The sequence below is a fragment of the Aythya ferina genome (genome assembly GCF_964211825.1).
Source record: "Aythya ferina genome assembly, chromosome: Z".
Classification (NCBI taxonomy): domain Eukaryota; kingdom Metazoa; phylum Chordata; class Aves; order Anseriformes; family Anatidae; genus Aythya; species Aythya ferina.
This window is the reverse complement of record NC_140299.1, coordinates 84424811-84445764: the sequence shown is the minus strand read 5'-3', so window position 1 is coordinate 84445764 and position 20954 is coordinate 84424811. Positions and strand designations below refer to the sequence as shown.

The following is a 20954-nucleotide window of genomic DNA, read 5'->3' as shown; positions in this document are numbered from 1 at the left end:
CACATGAGTATACAAAAGAACTTCTTCATGGTGCGGGTGACGGAGCACTGGGACAGGCTGCCCAGGGAGGTTGTGGAGTCTCCTTCTCTGGAGATATTCAAGGCCCATCTGGATGCCTCCCTGGGCAGCCTGCTCTGAGGAACCTGCTTTGGCAGGGGGGTTGGACCCAATGACCTCTTCAGGTCCCTTCCAACCCCTTCAATTCTGTGATTCTGTGAGAAGAAAAAGATCGGGCTACCAGGCTAGCAGGTCTGTATCTGAGATCTCAAATTGTACCTTCGTCCTGATGTTGGTGATGCTCCTGGGGAGAGGTTACCAGCACCACCACGAAGGACCTTCTTTTCCATTGTCAGTTCTTATTGCAGAGATATCTGAGCCTGTTGTCCTTTACTAGAGATCTGCTCTTGCTGCAGGGTGAGAAACTCTTTTGGTAGTTGTTCTGCTCTGGTCATCTGCCTTGGTCATCCTAGAGTTTCCAGCATTCCTTGGGTGGTTTTGTCCTTCAGCAGTGGTACACATGGACCCAGGAACTTACTTCTGTGCCACAGGAGTGGTTAGAAACGCTTGGAACGGACCAGCCCACCGTGATGACAGAGCGTATTTTCATTTGAACTCCTTTGCAAGGACTCCTTTAAGGCTGGCAGGAATCTCGTGGAGCTGTGGCAAGTCCTGTACCTGTGGAATAACAACGCCAGGCACCTGGACATGCTATGGGCACCCTGCTGGAGAGCAGCCTGGCAGAAAATGACCTGAGGTTCCTGGTGGACACCACGTTGAACATAAGCCAGCTGTGTGCCCATGCAGCAAGGAAGGCTGATGGCTGGCGAAGCCCTGTGTGAAGCTGGAGAGCTGGGTCCTTTTCTGGGCTGTGGGGTTCTTGGCTGTAGCCTTAGCAGGCCTTAATCCACCGACACGTCCAGCCGTCCTGCAGTGATGGGAGAGGAAGAGTCCGGGGACTTGCTGGGCTCTGACAAGTTGTCTCTTATTGCAGAACCCCTTATCAGGGGGATTGGTCAAGAAGCTTTATGTATCCACTTCTGTTCCCCACCACTGATTGAGAAATGGTAATTCTTAGCATGCCAAAGATTTTGAAAGTACTTAAATTATCTCATAAATGTGAAATTTATGCAGCAGTTCAGGTCACCGGATGCGAGGAGTGTCTGAACCTGTTGCTGCCATCGGCGGGAGGCAGAGAAAGTGCGTGCGTGAGGTGCGAGCAGGTGGATGACCTGGTCCGCATGGTGGCGGAGCTCAAGGAGGAGGTGGAGAGGTTGAGGGCCATCAGGGAGTGTGAGCGAGAGATAGACTTGTGGAGTAACTCCCTGCAGGGCCTCAAGGAGAGGTACCGAGGTGAGACGTCCCAAATGGGGGTGGACCCCCTGCCCTGTAGCCGTCGGGCAGAGGGAGGGAATCTGGGAGTTGAGGAGGAATGGAAACAGGTCCCTGCTCGACATCGCAGGCGATGCCCTCCCCTTGTGGCCTCACCTTCCCAGGTGCCCTTACACAACAGGTTTGAGGCCCTGGAGCTCGACAGACCAGTAGCTGAGGAAGAGGTAGCAAGTGTTCCCAGGAGGATGCCTAGGGCGAGGAGGTTGACTCCACGCCTCAGGACTGCCTCCACCAAGAAAGACAGGAGGTTATTGTTGTTGGAGACTCTATTCTTAGGGGAGCAGAGGGCCCTATTTGTCGGCTTGACCCTACCCGTAGGGAAGTGTGCTGCCTCCCTGGGGCCAGGGTCAGGGACGTTGCCAGGAAGCTTCCCAACCTGGTACGCCCCTCTGACTATTACCCTCTTTTGGTAGTCCAGGCGGGCAGTGACAACATTGAGGAGAGAAGCCTGAAGGCTATCAAACGAGACTTTAGGGGGCTGGGTCGGTTAGTGGATGGAGCGGGAGTGCAGGTGGTGTTTTCATCCATCCCTGCGGTGGCAGGGAGGGGAACAAAGAGGACACGGAAAGCCCACCTGTTAAACACGTGGCTCCGGGGCTGGTGCCAATGCAGAAATCTTGTTTTTTTTCGATCATGGGGCACTTGACTCAGCACCTGGCCTGATGGCCTCAGACGGGTCGCTATCTTTTAGGGGAAAAAGGATCCTGGGCCAGGAGCTGGCAGGGCTCATTGAGAGGGCTTTAAACTAGGTAGGAAGGGGGATGGGGCTGAAGCAAGGATTGTTGGGGATTGTTGGGGATTGCTGTGCCAGGGGGAGCAATGGCAAGGCCGGGGGATAAGGTAATGGCCCAGCTGAAGTGCATCTACACCAATGCGCGCAGCATGGGTAACAAACAGGAGGAGCTGGAAGCCATCGTGCAGCAGGCAGGCTACGACTTGGTTGCCATCACGGAGACGTGGTGGGACCAGTCTCATGACTGGAGTGCTGCAATGCCTGGCTATAAGCTCTTCAGAAGGGACAGGCAGCACAGAAGGGGTGGGGCTGTGGCTCTCTATATTAGAGAGCCTTTCGATGTTGTAGAACTCGAGGCTGGGAATGACAAGGTCGAGTCCCTTTGGGTTAGGGTCGGCAGGGACAACAAGGCTAGCGTCCTGGTCGGCGTCTGCTATAGACCGCCGAACCAGGATGAGGAGACTGATGAGGAGTTCTACAGGCAGCTGGCAGAAGTTGCGAAATCCTCAGCTCTTGTACTCGTGGGGGACTTCAACTTCCCTGACATATCCTGGAAGCACAACACAGCCCTGAGAAAGCAGTCTAGGAGGTTTCTGGAGAGCGTGGAAGATAGCTTCCTGACGCAGCTGGTTAGTGAGCCTACCAGGGGTTGCGCCCCGCTAGACCTTCTCTTCACAAACAGAGAAGGACTGGTGGAGGATGTGATTGTCGGGAGCTGACTTGGGCAGAGTGACCACGAAATGGTGGAGTTCACTATTCTTGGCGAGGCCAGGAAGGGGACCAGTAAAACCGCTGTATTGGACTTTCGGAGGGCTGACTTTGAGCTGCTCAGGACACTGGTTGGTGGAGACCCTTGGGAGGCGGTTCTGAAGGGCAGAGGGGTCCAGGAAGGCTGGGCGCTCTTCAAGAGGGAAATCTTAATGGCGCAGGAACGGTCTGTTCCCACGTGCCCAAAGACGAGCTGGCAGGGAAGAAGACCAGCCTGGCTCAACAGAGAATTGTGGCTTGATCTTAGGAGAAAAAAGAGGGTTTATAATCTTTGGAATAGTGGGCAGGCCACTAGGGAGGACTATAAGGATGTAGCGAGGCCATGCAGGGACAAAATTAGGAAGGCCAAAGCTCATCTGGAGCTCAATCTGGCTACTGCCGTTAAAGATAACAAAAAACGTTTCTATAAATACATCAACACAAAAAGGAGGACTAAGGAGAATCTCCATCCTTTACTGGATGCGAGGGGAAACTTGGTGTAGTGGGTTTACGTGGCAAGGTTTTGGTAGCAGGGGGCCATAGGGGTGGTTTCTGTGAGAAAGATCGAGAAGCTGCCCCATGTTTGGGAAGGGTCCCATTGTTTTCCAGAGCTGAGCCAGTAAGCGATGTTGTTTTGCGCCTCTGTGAGAGCATATTTAAGACAGGGAAAAAAACGCTGCGCCTCACAGCAGCTGGGAGAGCCAAGGGAGTGATAAAACAGCCTTGCAGGTGCCAAGGTCAGTGTAGAAGGAGGGGGAGAGGTGCTCCAGGCGCCGGAGCAGAAGTCCCCTGCGGCCTGTGCTGAGGAGCATGGTGAAGCAGGATGTCCCCCTGCAGCCCATGAAGTACCACGGTGGAGCAGGGTTCCACGCTGCGGCCCGTGGAGGAGACCACGGTGGAGCAGGTGGCCCTGCACCGACGGAGGCTGCCGCCTGTGGAAGACCCCTGCCGGAGCAGATTCCGGGCCGGACCTGTGGCCCGTGGAGAGGAGCCCACGCAGGAGCAGGTGACCCAGCAGGAGCTGCTGCCCGTGGGGGAGCCAGGTTGGAGCAGTTTTCTCCTGAGGGATGGACCCCGTGGTACGGACCCATATCTGGAGCAGTTCTGGAAGAGCTGCTGCCTGTGGGAAGCCCACGCCGGATCAGTTCATCAAGGACTGCATCCCGTGGGTGGGACCCCACAGCACAAGGGACGAGAGTGACCGAGAAGGAGCGGCAGAGAAGAAGCGCTGTAGACTGACCATAACCCCCATTCCCCCGTTCCCCTGCGCCGCTTGGGGGGAGGAGGTGGAAGAGGGTGGATGGGGGGAAGGTGCTTTTGGTTTCTTTCCTTTGTTTCTCACTTCTCTAGCTTGTTAGTTAATAGGCAATAAATCTTACTATCTCCTTATGCCGAGTCTGTTTTGCCCGTTACAATAATTACTGAGTGATTTTCTCATCCTTGTCTCAACCCTTGAGCCCTTTTCACATATTTTCTCCCCATTCCTCTTTGAGGAGGGGGAGTGAGAGAGCGGCTGTGGCGGAGCTCGGCTGCCCACTCCAGCGGAACCACGGCACTTAGTTACAAGAGATGAGGAAAAGGCGGAGGTGCTCAATGCCTTCTTTGCCTCAGTCTTTAGCGGCACTACCGGTTGTTCTCTGGATACCCAGTACCCTGAGCTGGTGGAAGGGGATGGGGAGCAGGATGTGGCCCTCACCATCCATGAAGAGCTGGTTGGTGACCTGCTACGGCACTTGGATGTGCACAAGTCGATGGGGCCGGATGGGATCCACCCAAGGGTACTGAGTGAACTGGCAGAGGAGCTGGCCAAGCCACTGTCCATCATTTATCAGCAGTCCTGGCGATCGGGGGAGGTCCCAGATGACTGGCGGCTAGCAAATGTGACGCCCATCTACAAGAAGGGCCGGAGGGCAGACCCGGGAAACTACAGGCCTGTCAGTTTGACCTGAGTGCCAGGGAAGCTCATGGAGCAGGTTAGCTTGAGAGTCCTCACGCAGCACTTGCAGGGCAAGCAGGCGATCAGGCCCAGTCAGCATGGGTTTATGAAAGGCAGGTCCTGCTTGACGAACCTGATCTCCTTCTATGACAAAGTGACGCGCTGGGTGGACGAGGGAAAGGCTGTGGATGTGGTCTACCTTGACTTCAGCAAGGCTTTTGACACCGTCTCCCACAGCATTCTCCTCAAGAAACTGGCTGCTCTTGGCTTGGAGTGGCACACACTTCGTTGGGTTAGAAACTGGCTGGATAGCCGGGCCCAAAGAGTCGTGGTGAATGGAGCCAAGTCCAGTTGGAGGCCAGTCACTAGTGGCGTCCCCCAGGGCGCGGTGCTGGGGCCGGTCCTCTTTAATATCTTGATGATCTGGACGAGGGCATCGAGTGCACCCTCAGTAAGTTTGCAGATGACACCAAGTTAGGTGCGTGTGTCGATCTGCTCGAGGGTAGGAAGGCTCTGCAGGAGGATCTGGATAGGCTGCATCGATGGGCTGAGGACTACTGCATGAAGTTCAACAAGGCCAAGTGCCGGGTCCTGCACCTGGGGCGCTTATTGCAGAGCTACAGGCTGGGAGACGAGTGGTTGGAGAGCTGCCAGGCAGAGAAGGACCTGGGAGTGATGGTGGATAGTCGGCTGAATATGAGCCAGCAGTGTGCTCAGGTGGCCAAGAAGGCCAACGGCATCCTGGCCTGTATCAGGAACAGTGTGGCCAGCAGGGCTAGGGAGGTGATCGTCCCCCTGTACTCGGCTCTGGTGAGGCCGCACCTCGAGTATTGTGTTCAGTTTTGGGCCCCTCGCTACAAGAAGGATATCGAGGTGCTCGAGCGGGCCTAGAGAAGGGCAACGAAGCTGGTGAGGGGCCTGGAGAACAAGTCCTACGAGGAGCGGCTGAGGGAGCTGGGCTTGTTCAGCCTGGAGAAAAGGAGCCTCAGTGACGACCTTATCGCTCTCTACAGGTACCTCAAGGGAGGCTGTAGCGAGGTGGGGGTTGGCCTGTTCTCCCACGTGCCTGGTGACAGGACGAGGGGGAATGGGCTAAAGTTGCGCCAGGGGAGTTTTAGGTTGGATCTTAGGAAGAACTTCTTTACTAAAAGGGTTTTTAGGCATTGGAACAGGCTGCCCAGGGAAGTGGTGGAGTCACCATCCCTGGAAGTCTTTAAAAGACGTTTAGATGTAGAGCTTAGGGATATGGTTTAGTGGGGACTGTTAGCATTAGGTAGAGGTTGGACTCGATGATCTTGAGGTCTCTTCCAACCTAGAAATTCTGTGATTCTGTGAAATTACTTGATTTTCACACAAGGTGGTGAACACTGTGCATATGAAGGCATGTGGACTAAAGGTTTTCTCTTTTTTCCTTAGAGTGCTCGCAGCAACGCATTTTGAGCCAACATTTGCAAGAACAGCCTTCCCGTGTTTCGATGAAGCAGCTTTCAAAGCCAGATTTTCAGTTAAGATTAGGAGGGAACCAAAGCACCTTGCGCTGTCCAATATGCCCCTTGTAGGTGGATACATTCAATGTTGTGCTGTTGCTTGATGACCTTTAAAAAAGAAAGTAAAAGGAGAAGAGAATACCTAGGAAGTTGCTGTTCATGGGAATATTGACCTAAAGATAATGTCAGTTCTTTTCTGAGAGTAAATGATTGCTGGTAGTGTTGATACACAGTTATAAAGGAATGCAACAGATGTTGCATCCTAGGGGTTCCTGTTCTCTGCAGTGGTTTGAGAACAATGTAATCTCGCTAACCTTTATTTTACTCATAAAATGCTTTCAGTCTTTGTCTTAGATTTTAAGAATTAATATTAAAATGTATCTGAATACGGACACAATATTATTCAGGACCTTATATATATATAATATATATATATTAATATTATTAATACATATTATATTATATATTATATATATTATTACATTATTATTATATTATATACATTATATTATTATATTATATATTATTATATGTATTATTAGAATATATTATTGTATATATTATATATTATTATATATTATATTATATTATATTATATTATATATTATATATATTAATTATTATATATATTTATATATAATAATTAATATATATAATATAATAATATAATATATATATTTATATATATATATATATTAAACAACAACAAAAAAAGGTTATTTTGGCCTTCAAAAAATGTCTGTGAAAGTGGAGTATGTGTAATACCTACAAATACCTACAAATATGGTTTGCAGTTACAAATATGTAGGCGTATGTAGGGTGGGTCACATGTCATACATTTGGTCTTACTCTGTGCATAAGAGATTCTTCACAAATTCTTCTTCATTATTGATTCGTGATTTACCAGGAAACTAACCCTTATAAATGAGGGAACAACGCCTCCCCATACACCAAGTACATTTCAAAAAAATGAAGTCTTTTGGAAGTTGGTCAAAAACAAACTATCAAACAAAACAGTTCTTGCATTGAAAAGTGGATAAAATAATGAATGAACGGTGGGTGCCAGTATTAGTATTCCAATGTGGCTAAATATACTCCAAGTCTGAGTTAGTTACCTAAGGCGAATCAAAAGGGAAAACTCTAACTGGCGACTCATTTTGTCTTGAAATAGATATCTGAGAGAGCTGAGTCATTGTTTGGAGTAGTTTATTTCTCTCATGTGTAACAAGTGATGTTTAGATTTAGACAACTTCTGATCAACTCAAGTGTGATCTTAATTAGATTGATGTGCTGGCAGACACTGAGGAAAATTAAAGCTTTTGAATGAGTATCTTTATCTAGTTTTAGCAATGCTGAATTAACACTTACGAGTGAAACTACCTGTATGTTTCTGTTTTCTTTGTGTGGGGACGGGCTGGCACAGGGTTGACTTCTTTCCAACTTGTCTTTAAAATTGTCTTAGTGAAACTGAAAAGAAACACATTGATTTTTGGTGCCAAAGTCCTTAGAGGTACTACCGGATGATGAGCTGTGCTTGTCTTTTTTTAGATGAAGACTGTGAATATAAATTCATGGCTTGTTGAAGACCATTTTGATACCAGTGTCAAGATGAGTACCTACCTCGTGGCCTTTATTGTTTCCGATTTCAAGTCCATCAGCAAAATATCCAGTCATGGAGTTAATGTAACTATTCTGATTTTCTAAGAGCTTATTTTATAACAAAATCTATATGGAAACATATAGTGTACTTTCAAGCTAAATTGTTGGATTTATACATTGTGAAGTTTTACATGAACGAGAGGAGAGAAAAACGTTGGCTTTGTAATTGGATTATTAGTTTGCATTAAGACTAATTTTACTAATTCCAAAAGTTTTTGGTAATATGCTTTCTTTTTATATACTTACGTGCATTGGTAATGTTGTTTCAAGTAAGACTGTTTGATTAAAAGGAAATTAAATACAGTTTTATTGGAGAACCAGGAATAAAACAGAACAGTGGTAGTTAAACAGCTCTGTCTTGGTAGGGGATGGAAGGTATAGATGTCCTTTTACAGGCATGGTGGTTCTGGAGGATAAAGTAAAATTCTCATTTCTAATTTTGAACATATCTGTATCTGGATTTTTTAAAAGTAACTTTTGTACGAAAGCTGTTAGGTATGTGCTCTTCTGTCACTTTTCATGACCACTCACGTACCTATGTTAAAGAACAAATTCTGTAAACTTTTGATGCTGGCATTTAAATACTGCCTGCTTGTTTACTGTAGATTTCTGTATACACGGTACCAGAGAAGATCCACCAAGCTGATTATGCCCTGGATGCGGCAGTAAAACTTTTAGACTTTTATGAGGATTACTTCAGCATTTCATATCCCTTACCTAAACAAGGTAAGTGTTACCTAATTTAATGTATTCAAGAATAACATTAAGAATAGAGAGTAAAATTGCATAAAATCAATGAGTTAGGTAAGACTGGGACAATTTTGGCTCCCATGTTTTTAAACTGTCTGCTTCGTGTAACTTAAGAGTATGTTGAAAAGCTTCACTGAGAACGGAAAATCCTTCTATAGAGAACTTTTTAAAGGTATGTCTTTGCTGTTACATTTAGGAGAAGCCTTAAAGAAGGTGTGATGTGGGAGCTGTTGTGAAGTGGGATGAGCAGGTGACTGGGTTCTTTACTGGGTCAAACAATCCTAGCAGTTTATTAATGCTTCCCTCCTCCCCTCCTCCTTCCTCCCCCCTCCACCAGATTTAGCAGCTATTCCTGATTTCCAGTCTGGTGCTATGGAAAACTGGGGATTGACCACATATTGGGAATCCGCATTGTTGTATGACCCTGATAAATCCTCAGCATCTTCTAGACTTTGGATTACTATGATAATAGCCCATGAACTGGCTCAACAGGTGAGATTTAGGAGCAACAATAAAGGATCAGAAGGGACCCACAGAGTTGTCACAGCTGTGTGGATGGAGAGATATTTGAGAATATAGACTGAAAAGAGCTGTTTCGGTTTGAGGGTGTTCATCCGTGAATCACGCGACTGTTCCCAATAAAGTCTCGTTGGGCTTCATAGACATGCAGGGCTGTAACCAAAATCTGTATAGTTCAGTAGCTGTAGTGCTCTGGGGACTTTGCACCATTGCTAACCCTTGAAATTAATTGCAAGCCATGAATATAGGTAAAAAAGTTAAGAATCGTTACAGGTTTATGCATGGCTCTCCTATCAAACCTGGTTTATGTATAAAGTTTCATGGAATTGTAATGGAAACCCATGCTGTAGAGTATTACCATTAAAATAAGAAACGAAATAGAAAGAGGCCAGAGTAAGCTGCATTACTACAAAAATGTGCCTTAAATGTCAGTGACATGCTATAAATTCAATTTCATATCAGTCAGTAGCAGCTTTTGTGAAAAACTGTGTAATTAAATTAAAATTGTTGTTGCTGTTGTTTCAGTGGTTTGGCAACCTAGTTACCATGGAGTGGTGGAATGACCTGTGGTTAAATGAAGGGTTTGCAAAATTCATGGAGTTTGTGTCGGTCAACATTACCCATCCAGAACTGAAAGTTGTAAGCAGCATTTACTGTATTTTTATTTTATATTTGCATTCTAAGTCCACTAATTTGTAAGGGTGAAGGCCAAGCATGTTTGTGCTGTGAAATAGTTTTTGCTTTCCCTTTGAAAGAACTGTCTGATCTTAACTCGAAGGGTAAGAATATTGATTTTATTGTATCTAATTATTTCAAAAACTGGTGATGGAAGTTAATGATTGCAATCAAAGTATATTCTCTTTTCAAGAGCTATTTAGACTTCGGAAAGTATAAAGGCATTGCTAGTTAGTCAAGGGAGGTGATTGTCGCGCTCTACTCTGCACTGGTGTGGCCTCACCTCGAGCACTGTGTGCAGTTCTGGGCACCGCAGTACAAAAAGGATGCAAAACTGTTGGAGAGTGTCCAGAGGAGGGCTACAAAGATGGTGAAGGGCCTAGAGGGGAAGACGTATGAGGAGAGGCTGAGGGCACTGGGCCTGTTCAGCCTGGAGAAGAGGAGGCTGAGGGGGGACCTCATCGCGGTCTACAGCTTCCTCACGAGGGGGAGTGCAGAGGCAGGCACCGACCTATTCTGTGTAATCACCAGTGATAGGACCTGCAGAAATGGTGTCAAGCTGTGGCAGGAGAGGTTCAGGCTGGACAACAGGAAGAGGTTCTTCACCGAGAGGGTAGTCGCACACCTGAACAGGCTTCCCAGGGAAGTAGTCACAGCACCAAGCCTGTCGGAGTTGAAGAAGCGATTGGACTGTGCTCTTAGTCATGTGGTCTGACTTTTTGGGTAGACCTGTGCTGTGCCAGGAGTTGCACTTGATGATCCTTATGGGTCCCTTCCAACTTGGGGTATTCTATGATTCTATGAAATTAATTTTTTTCCCTCATGTACAGTCAGACTTAAATCCTAACGAAGACCCCCAAATCCTCCCGCTAGCTTTAGCACAGGTTCAATATATGAAACTTTGCAAGTATGCCTAGTTCAAAGTAGTGAAACGAACAGTGCACTGGGAAGATCTATGCAGAAACTTGCCATAAAACTGCAGTGGAAAAATAATGAAGCAATATAATAATGAAGGAATTCATCATTTGCTTTTTTTTTTTTTTTTTTTCCCTTTGGTTTGTTTTGTGGTTACTAACCATTCATTTTGTCATCAAACTTTTGGAACGTGTGCATGTCTTTTTGGAGTTATTTTTAAGTCTCACTAGCTGGAGTATTAAAGTTGGTTTAGAAGGGTAGAGGCAGTTTGCCTCTCTATGTTCCTTTCCTTTCCTTTCCTTTCCTTTCCTTTCCTTTCCTTTCCTTTCCTTTCCTTTCCTTTCCTTTCCTTTCCTTTCCTTTCCTTTCCTTTCCTTTCCTTTCCTTTCCTTTCCTTTCCTTTCCTTTCCTTTCCTTTCCTTTCCTTTCCTTTCCTTTCCTTTCCTTTCCTTTCCTTTCCTTTCCTTTCCTTGCCTTGCCTTGCCTTGCCTTGCCTTGCCTTGCCTTGCCTTGCCTTGCCTTGCCTTGCCTTGCCTTGCCTTGCCTTGCCTTGCCTTGCCTTGCCTTGCCTTGCCTTGCCTTGCCTTGCCTTGCCTTGCCTTGCCTTGCCTTGCCTTGCCTTGCCTATCCTGTCCAGCTCTGTAATGAAACCAAAGATATGTTTGGCTTTCCTTATGGGATTTCAACATCATGTAGAATGGACTGAAATATGAACTAATAGGAATTCAGTAGTCACTAAGCAAAATTTGGTAGTAATAATCATTTTTGTCTCCTATTAGGAAGATTATTTCTTATCAAACTGTTTTGATGCCATGGAAGTGGATGCATTAAATTCATCACATCCTGTGTCTACTCCTGTGGAAGATCCAGCTCAAATTTTAGAAATGTTTGATGATGTTTCTTATGTGAAGGTAAAATCTGTAACTGATTTCATTCTCAGTTGTACTGATTGTACTATACATCTGCATTGTACTGATTTCAGTCAGTCCTTTAAACAAAACATCCCTGAACCGTGGTGTTAATATACTTTTTAATGTTGTTTTGATCTTTATATTCTATCTCAATCCTAGTCCAAAACTCCTGAATGTAGTTCAAATTGTGGTTTCCTGTTCCATCTATAAAAAGAGGAGGTTTTTGCCCCTTCTTACCTATTGTGTATCAATTTAAACATTAAAACATTATTTTAGGTGCTTAAACCAACCAGCATTTTTCATTGGAGCCTGCTCTATATAGTAATTGAAAAAATAATAACATATTTTACTCAATCCAAAATATATTTAAGGAAATAAGGAAAGCCAAATTACCGTTTAAATATATATAAAACCCAATTATTTCTCATCAGACAGACATACAAAATTGAACTGCTGTTTAGGTTAGCCTGCTGAAAATTTTCTGAAAGAAGCACCTTGCTATCTAGGGAGTGGTTTTGTAAACATTTTGTCACACTTTTTTTCAGGGATCCTATATATTAAATATGTTGAAAGACTACCTGACTGATGATGTTTTTAAAGCTGGACTTGTGCAGTACCTGCAGAAGTACAGCTATCAAAACGCAAAAAATGAAGATTTGTGGAACAGTATGACAAATGCAAGTATTTCTTATTCTCTTTTTTTTTTTTTTTTTTTTTTACTTTTTTTTTTTTCCCCCCCAAATTTCATAGCTTTTTGTGAATAGTGTGTTTTTGTAGTATATTAATGAGGCCTGTGACCAATACTTATGGTAATGATATCAAAACCAGATGACCAAAACTTTCTTCTACAGATTTGTCCCACAGCAGGTACTGATAAAAGTGAACAACAAGGTGATGGCTTTTGCAGAAGGAACCAACAGTCATCTTCAAATGCAGTAAGCATCTAGTTTTTTACTCATCAGTACTTGAGAGTTTGGTATTTATCTGAGTCCTCTCATGTTACTATACTGTGCTGTGGCATCGGTTTGTGTACAGACAGAAATCCTACCTCTGTGCCTAGGGCTGACCGGAAAACAGCACTATTTAAAGAGATGTCACTAACTATGTAAAAGTGTCCCGAAAAAGAACAGCCAGAGTTGTCATTGATATCCCATGTTCCAATCGAAACTTAACTATGCTGAGCTTACAAATTTACAGCAGTTTTTATGAAGTTCTTAGCTACTAAATTCATTGTCTATGCACTCCATCTTCCTCCTCTTCTTACGTATCCAAGCTTGTCCATGATTTTTATTGCAACTTTTTCACCGGTAAGAAGATGTCGTCCAAGCTTTACCTTTGCAAACCCACCTAAAAGTGCAAACACGGACATTTAAGCGCGGCGCCCAACAGGAGGGAGGGAGGGAAGGAGGGAGGGAGGGAGGCGCAGCGGGGCGGCCATGTTGGGAGGGTCGGCGCTGCTGCTCTGCACCCTGCGGGGTCTGGGGGAGGGTGGGGAAGGAGGAACATGGTGATGCGCAAGGCCAGGGGGCCTGAGGAGATGGATCTGTGGGTCCTGAGCGAGTGGGCGGGCATTGCCCATCACCAGGCTGGGCAACCAGATCCAGTGGGTGGCACCCCTGGCCATGGCAGGGGGAGTGGAACTAGGTGGTCTTTGAGGCCCCTTCCAACCTGAGCCACTCGACATTTCTATGACTGTAGGATTCCGTGATTCTATGAAGAAGACCAAGACACTGTCTGTGGCAGGGTCACAACTCTTTATTGGGATGACAACCACATTTGCCCTGCTAAAGGCGCGGGGGCCTCTTGCAGGGCTGGGGAGAGTCCGGGTCGCTGTCGGCTCTCCTCTTCGGGGGGCGCCGCGGCCCCCCAGGTGAGCTGTCCCTGCCCTGGCCAGGAGGAGAGGGCCCGTGGCTTGTGCCCGGCACCGCAGCCTGTTCTGCTTCCTCCTCTTCAGGCTCTGAGAAGAGCTCCTCCTGCTCCTCAGGCATGGGTGCAGCGCGCGGGTGGCCAGGACCCCCAGGCAGGGCGGCACTGGAGGTGCTGGGCAGCTCCTCGATGTCCGAATCCTCCGCGCTGCTGGAGGAGAGCAGGCTGGTGACAGGAGTGTCCCGGGGGGAGGCAGCAGGGCTGGGGGTGGCCTCCAGGCTGTCTTCGGGCTCCCAGGTGTCTTGGGAGCCCTTGAGGTCCACCTCAGGGCCGTTGTACACGTAGAGCTGGCTGGCAGGACGCGGTTCCAGGAAGCCCAGCTCCTCGAGGAACTCCTCGCTGCACGTCTCCTCCATGATGGAGATGAGCCGCTGCACAAAGCTCACCGTGTGGCCCTGCAGCAACGGCTGCAGCTCCTGCACCAAGGCGTGCTCATCGAGCCCACAGCGGCACAGCCAAGCGACGATGTTGGCCTCCAGCATGTCCTGGTCCCACCAGGCAGCGTCGAACAGCTCCCTGGCTTGCTGGCGCACCCAGGAGCGCAGCGGACCGAGGACTTCTAGGTGTTCCCTGAAGAGGGCTGCCCATTCCTCGGGCGGGAGGCCTCTCACGGCAGGCTGGGGCATGGGCTCTGCAGCCCCCTGCTCGTCCTGGGGGCTGTCGTCTTGCGCCTCTGCATCGGGGGCCACCTGCACCTCCAGGAAGTCGTCTTCCGCCCAGATGGAGTAGCGGATGGAGGTGATGTGCTGCCTGCAGAGGGGGCAGGTGCTGCTTCTCTTGGCCCAGCGCATGATGCACCCGAAGCAGAAGTGGTGCACACAGGGGAGGACGTAGCTGGGCTCCTTGGGGACCCCCTGGCACACAGGGCAAGTGATGTCCTGGGCCTCACTTGCCATGGTGTCGGCTCGCTGCAGCGGGCTGGGGAGAGCTGCAGATGGGGAGCTGCTTCCCCTGGCTGGCACCGCTGCGACAGCTGATGTGCGCTGCAAGAAGGAGAGAGGTCAGGGTCAGTGGCTGAGCCAGGGCAGGCAGCGGCAGTGCCCCGGCCCCTCAGCAGGACAAAACCCCAAGCCGAGCCCCGGGGCACGTGTCCCCGCACAGCTCACCTGCACTGCTGCGAGCACTCCCTCCACAGCCCCGGCTGCCTGAGCCAGGCAGGGCCGGGGAAACGCAGGCACTGGCTGCGGGGACGGGCACCGAGAGCAGTTGCCGACGGCCCCACAGCACAGCTCCAACAAGTCTCACAAGAGATCCTTGCTCGGCACTCCAAGCCTCGCACACACGCTCAGCGGGAGTCCAGGCACGAGCCAGGCTGGGCCAGGCTCTGCCGGCGCCCCAAGATAAGCAGCGAGGGCCGTGAGGTCACAGCCCATTGCTGGCTGACCTCACAGCCCATCGCTGGGTGACCTCAGAGCCCAGCGCTCTGGGTGACCCCCAAAAACCAAAGCACATGTCTGAAAGCACTTGCCAGACATTCGGTGAACCCCGGCAGCTTGGCTGCCATGACCACTTCACTGGGAGGCCTGTTTCAGTGGCCAAGCCCCGTGTTGGTGTACAATCTTCTCCTCGCCTGCAGCCAGACCCTCCACTGTCCCATCTCCTTGCCATTCCCTCGAGTTTTGTCAGTGGCCCCAGAGAGCAGAGCTCAGCGCCAGCCCCTCTGCTGCCCTGGTGAGGAAGCTGCTGGCCGCCATGAGGCCTCCCCTCAGTCTCGTGCAGGCTGAGCAAACACGCGGACCTCATGTGCTCCTCATCCATCTTACTCTCCCGATCCTTCACCACTTCGAAGCCCTCCTTTGGACACTCTCCAATAACCTGATGTCCTTCTGTTAGTGTGCTGCCCAAAAGTGCACCCAGGACAGGACTCGAGGCGCTGCTGAAAGAGCGCAGAGCAGAGCACAGCAATCCCTGCCCCCGCCCAGCTGGCGATGCCGTGCTGGAGGCAGCCCAGGATGCTGTTGCCCCTCCTGGCTGCCAGGGCCCCTGCTTGAATCCCGTTCAACTTGCCATCGACCAAAACGCCCAGATCCCTCTCTGCAGGGCTGCGCTCCAGCCTCTCGTCCCCCCGACTGTCCATACAGCCAGGGTTGCCCCTTGCCAGGTGTGGAATCCCTCACTCGCTCTTGCTAAACCTCATATGCTTGGGGATTGCCCAGCTCTCTGCTTTGTCAAGGTCTCTCTGCAAAGCCTTCCTCCCCTCGATGGAGTCAGCCACTCCTTTCTGTTTAGCATCATGCCTAAACGGACTCCATATGCCCTCAAGTCCTACATGCGAGTCAGTCGGGACAACGCTGAAGAGAACAGGCCCTAAAACGGAGGCCTGCACAAGCCCCTATGACTGGCCACCAGCCTGATGCAACCCCATTTACAAGAACCCTTGGAGCGCGACCCGTCAGCCCCTTGTTCACCCATCGCATTATGCATTGCTCTAGCTGTGTGCTGCCCAATTTGTCCAGAAGGAGACAGGGAGAAACAGTCTTGAAGCTGTGCTGAAAGCCAAACAGGTGCCATCAGCTGGCTTCCCTTGGGCAACCAGATGGTTGGCCACTTCATCAAAAGAAATCAATGGGGGTGGGCAAGTGATGGGGAGGGGACATCGATAGGGCAGCTGACCTAAACCAACCAAAGGGACATTCCAGAGCACCTGATGCCACACTCAGCAATAAACAGGGGAGCTGCCGTGGGGCAGGGGGCTGTTCCTCCTCAACAACCACTACGTGTTTTGATGCCCTGCTTCCCAGGCCATGGCTGAACATCGCTCGTTGATGGGAAGTAGAGAATATTTCCTTTTCCTTCTCTCTGCGCTTCCCCGCGGCCTTATTGTTTCTTTTGTTTCTTCTTCTCCCCATTCCCCTGCCCTTTAATTCAACCATTCTCATCTCCAGCCTCTTTGTGCTGTATTTTCTCTCCCAATTTAATAATAGCCACTCTTCTGGGTTCGCAATAAGTGAACTAATTTTAATTCCTACCTCGCTTTTTTAATTATTTTAAAACAGCATCAGCAAGGTCTGTGCGACACCAGAACACCCTTATATAACACCCAAAGAATTGCCATCTCCCTGTGGTGATTTGTACCACCGTGCCTGCTGTTTGTCATCATCGCACCATGCCCTGCTGAGATAGTTTGGCTTTGTCTTGCTGCCCTCCTTGTAGTTACGAGAAGGCTGCCCTGAGGCTCCTCTGCAGTCTGACCAAACATCTTTGCCTCAGCCCCTCCTCACTGAGCAAGGGCCCCAACCCCTGAGCATTGTGAAATTGCCTACAATGCATTTCTAAGGATCTCCCTAATGGGTTTTTGAAGACAAGATTGAAATTCTTCCTCCGTGGAAAGGAACCCATGATGGAGCAAAACACAAGTTTTCATACAAGCATGTTGGACGTGCTCATGGTTTATCTCATTTCTATGTCTCAGAGAATTGCTTGTTCGGCTAACAATTTGGCCACTTTGAAAGCGTTTGTCCTGACCGTCTCTCAGTTGTTTGCCAATGCCTCCTGCTGGCCACTGGCTGCCGCTGTTTGTCTAGGTAAAGAACAGCTTGTTGCACACGCACCGTCAGTTTTAAGCGGCTCTGGCAAAGACGTGCATGCCTGATGTAGCTTTGCATATTTAAGAAGAGATAAAAGTGTAGCTTCCACTCAAGTGAAAAATCTCATCTGCACACAGCCTTTCCTATGTGAGTTCAGAACCTCTCACCAAGGAGGGCCGAGATGCTGAAGTTGCTGAAGTTGTGTGACTTTCTCTGTTTACTCACGGCAACATTTAGCCATGATGCTAACTAATATCCAAAATGTGAAATCTTGGATAATTAGGGACTCCGCCTGCGGCATATCACAACAGTGTCATGGTCAGATGTGTCTTGGTGAGACAACCTGAAAGCCTCATGCTTGAATGTGCGTGTTCTTGCAGCAGGGACACCTTGACGAGGACTGCGTGACAGAGCTTTCCGTGTTTCACAACCAGAGCAGGGAGAGTATATCGGAATTAATATCAGAGGTAAGAAATACATGTTGTTACTTTGTTGTAATTAAGCATGCTGATACAGTAAGTAACCTTAGCGTATTGGCAGCCTCATGGTCCCTTATTCTCAGGCGTGAGTTTTGTTGTGCTTTTCCAACCTACGGAATCCCCACAGAATTTCAGATCTGTCAGTACAGCTCTGAAGCTCAAATTTGCCTTTTCTTTTTTCTCCTTTCATTGTGTTTCCTAAACTTTATTGACATTTTCTACCATGCTGATATCCTTATGAATTTCTGAAAGGCAAAATAGACTCGCCCTAAAGATGTCTGGATGAACAACAGATTTCATGCACTGGCTGAACTCCGTGCTTTGAAATGTTCTGATAGCGGAGGGAAAACTTTCAGTGCGTCGCTCAGCCAGGCTATAAAATAAGCGGGGGGGAATTACTTTTCACAAACTTTGAAAGAAGTGAATCAGTTCCTGTCCCATTGGAATAAAAATGTCAAAAGCTGAGCTGACTAGCTGTAGAGGAATTGTACCAATGTGTTAGTGGTGATATTCTAACCTGGTAGAAGAGACTTACAAGATGAGGTGGACTCCGGCCTTAATGTGAAGCTGAAAATTGTCCTTTGAAATTTATTTATTTTTTATTCTACTGTGTAGAATGAAGACTTGGGATAAAATCTTTCACATAACTGTAGCAGAAACAGACTTTTAAAGTATGTGTTCTACTTAAAATGGATAAATTTTGGAGTAAACATTTTTGTTTGTTTGTTTGTTTTTCTTTGTTTGTTTGTTTGTTTTTCAGTTACAGGAAATACAGGAAATAATCTGAATAATCTGCTCACAGGAGGAAACAGCTTGTCCAATTAAGTTTTGGCATTTACACCGTCCTTTACTAGGGGACTTCTATTGCCTTATAACTTATTCAGGCTAATGGTATTATGCTGCAAACCTGGCAAGCATTTTTCTTGCAGTCCTCATAGCAGTTGTGATACTGAAAATCACACCAAATGTTGATTAAAAAAATTTTTCTTGTTGTACTCCCAGTCAACTTGCTAGCAGGCAGCCTGGGAAGAGGAAAGAACTCGACTCCGTGTACGCACTACACAGAAACAACTAAAACATTGGTCTGTTATCAGCACTACTTCCATTAAAAATCTAAACATAGCACCACATGAGCTACTATGGACAAAATTAAATCTATCACAACCAATCCAGCACATACAGGAACAATGGTGGTCTGTCAAACCTTCCTGGCCCTGAGTTGACCATGAGGGTAATGATTTAAAAAACTAGGTGATGAGGTGATTCCTGCACCTGTTTGAGCCTCTGGTGTGGGTATAATAAGGGATTGTCCCCAGAATTAGCGATGACAGTGAAAGGTGAATTAACAAAATATTTGGTGGAGAGGGAAACTGTTAAAAAAATCCATTCCCTTTTAATTCTCCAGTATGGCCAGTTACAAGTGTTAAGGACATGATGGCTTACAGTAAACTACAGAAAGTTGAATGCAGCTACTAAACCATTGACTGTCACAGCACCCAGGCTGTCTGACATACCTAATCTGCTTAATACAGGAGGATTTAAAGGATGGCTGTCGTTGGTGTTCGAGATATCTTTTGGTCACATTACCATGGCAGGGACAAGACAAATTTGCTTTTACTTTGGAAGTAATAGAGCATTTTTTTGCTCATTTACCCCAGAGGTTTAAGCACAGACCTGCACCAACACATGCTGAATTGGCTAAGACATTAGAAGAAGTAAGGTTACCTGCTGGAATCACATTAATTCAATAGGGAGATATTGAGTGGGGGCAGTGATGAGCAGCAAGTACAAGCAGGAATGGGCTTCCTCATAGACAGACATATGCCAGCAGTATTCGTATTTGTTACCCACTCTCACAACTGTTTGCACTTGCTGGCAGTTGTACTGATAACTGTGCTAAGAAGCTACCCATGAATGGCCAGGGGTATATTCCAAACATAGAGTCCCTACCAATATCAACAAAATTCTCAAATTCACCTTTCCAACCAAATGGCACAAGCATAACACTAGTACTACAGAAAGTACAAATGAGAATTTTGAGTACTACGAGACCTGGACAGGCTGGAGAGCTGGGCAGGAAGAAACCAAATGAGATTGTTCGAAATGGCTCAGTCTTCAAAATAGGATTAAATAAAAAAATAGGATTTATTAAAAGAATAGAGGTAAGCAAACAGCGCTGGGTGCACCGGGAGTCTCCGCTTCACCAGGACGCACACCAGTTACATCAAGTAGCTGATTTTTATGCTCCTAGACTAATACATATTCATTACTGCTTCTGAAAAAAACAGGTTATTATAATTAGCTTCCGGGGTCCAGTCCCTCCTACTGGAGCATGCGCATCAGTCTCCGGTGGTCCCTCTGGAGGTCTCTAGGGGTCTTTCATGCTGAAGGCTCGTAGTCTTCCTCTCCAAGACTTTTTCTTGTCCTTCCCCTTTGTACTCCTTGGCACCGTGTCAAGTTTATACAGCATCCCCTGCAGGTCTTGTCTCCTAGCCGTCCTTCAGCTTCTTTTTTTTCTTCTTCTTAATCTCTTGGCCACCTGGCCAGATATCAGAGGCCTGCATAGTATCCAATAACAGTCACTAGTTGTTATCAGTTGTTCTGAAACCCCCAGGCATCAAAGACTTCATACAAACACAAACAGCTTTCTTACTGACACTTCACCAGTAATTAAAACATTCCTCACCAGCCATTCACGTGGACAGTCACACCTATAGCAGTGTTAAGTTAATCTCGAAGAAGACAAAAAAAAGGCTGTAACTGTTAGAAATAGAAGTCTGGAATAACAAAGGCAAACAGGTTCATAAATTTGAGGAGTATTTTCTGAAGACTTGATAAATTGACTAGAATGAGGGGGAGACTGGGACACACTGCATCTGTGGTTCAAGAATTAAATTGCCAGTGCAGGGCCCAGAGGCAGACAGGACTGTTCTTTATGGACACGAATTGTTAAAACATTTCTAACAAGGTTTAACAAGAGCAAGTGTAGAGTCCTGCACCTGGGAAGGAACAGCCACATGTATCAGTACAGGCTGGGGGATGACCTGCTGGAGAGGAGCTCTGAGGAGAAGGACCTGGGGGTCCTGGTGGACGACAGGTTGACCATGAGCCAGCAGTGTGCCCTCGTGGCCAACAGGGCCCATGGGATCATGACGTGCATTAAAAGGAGAGTGGCCAGCAGGGCAGGGGAGGTGATCCTCCCTCTCTACTCAGCCCTGGTCAGGCCTCACCTGGAGTACTGTGTCCAATTCTGGGCTCCCCGGGACAAAAAAGACAGGGATCTCCTGGAAAGAGTCCGGCG

General features: G+C 47.7%; 1 protein-coding gene across 1 annotated transcript; it reads left to right on the top strand.

Moving 5' to 3' along the window:
• Positions 1–6157: 6157 nt before the first annotated feature.
• On the top strand, positions 6158–13090 carry LOC311427151 (endoplasmic reticulum aminopeptidase 1-like). Its single transcript, XM_084504273.1, has 7 exons — positions 6158–6360; positions 7841–7975; positions 8557–8677; positions 9039–9193; positions 9746–9859; positions 11590–11721; positions 12267–13090. Exons 1-7 carry the CDS (start codon positions 6181–6183, stop codon positions 12483–12485), a joined length of 1056 nt encoding a protein of 351 aa, XP_084360399.1. The 5' UTR covers positions 6158–6180; the 3' UTR covers positions 12486–13090.
• The last annotated feature ends 7864 nt before the right edge of the window (positions 13091–20954 follow it).

Bases quoted from the DNA above. Each gene is read 5' to 3' on its own strand.
- LOC311427151 (XM_084504273.1), top strand. From the start codon at position 6,181: ATGAAGGCATGTGGACTAAAGGTTTTCTCTTTTTTCCTTAGAGTGCTC. The intron at 9,860-11,589 runs GTAAGCAGCATT...GTCTCCTATTAG, and splicing joins CCCATCCAGAACTGAAAGTT to GAAGATTATTTCTTATCAAA. The intron at 11,722-12,266 runs GTAAAATCTGTA...ACTTTTTTTCAG, and splicing joins ATGATGTTTCTTATGTGAAG to GGATCCTATATATTAAATAT.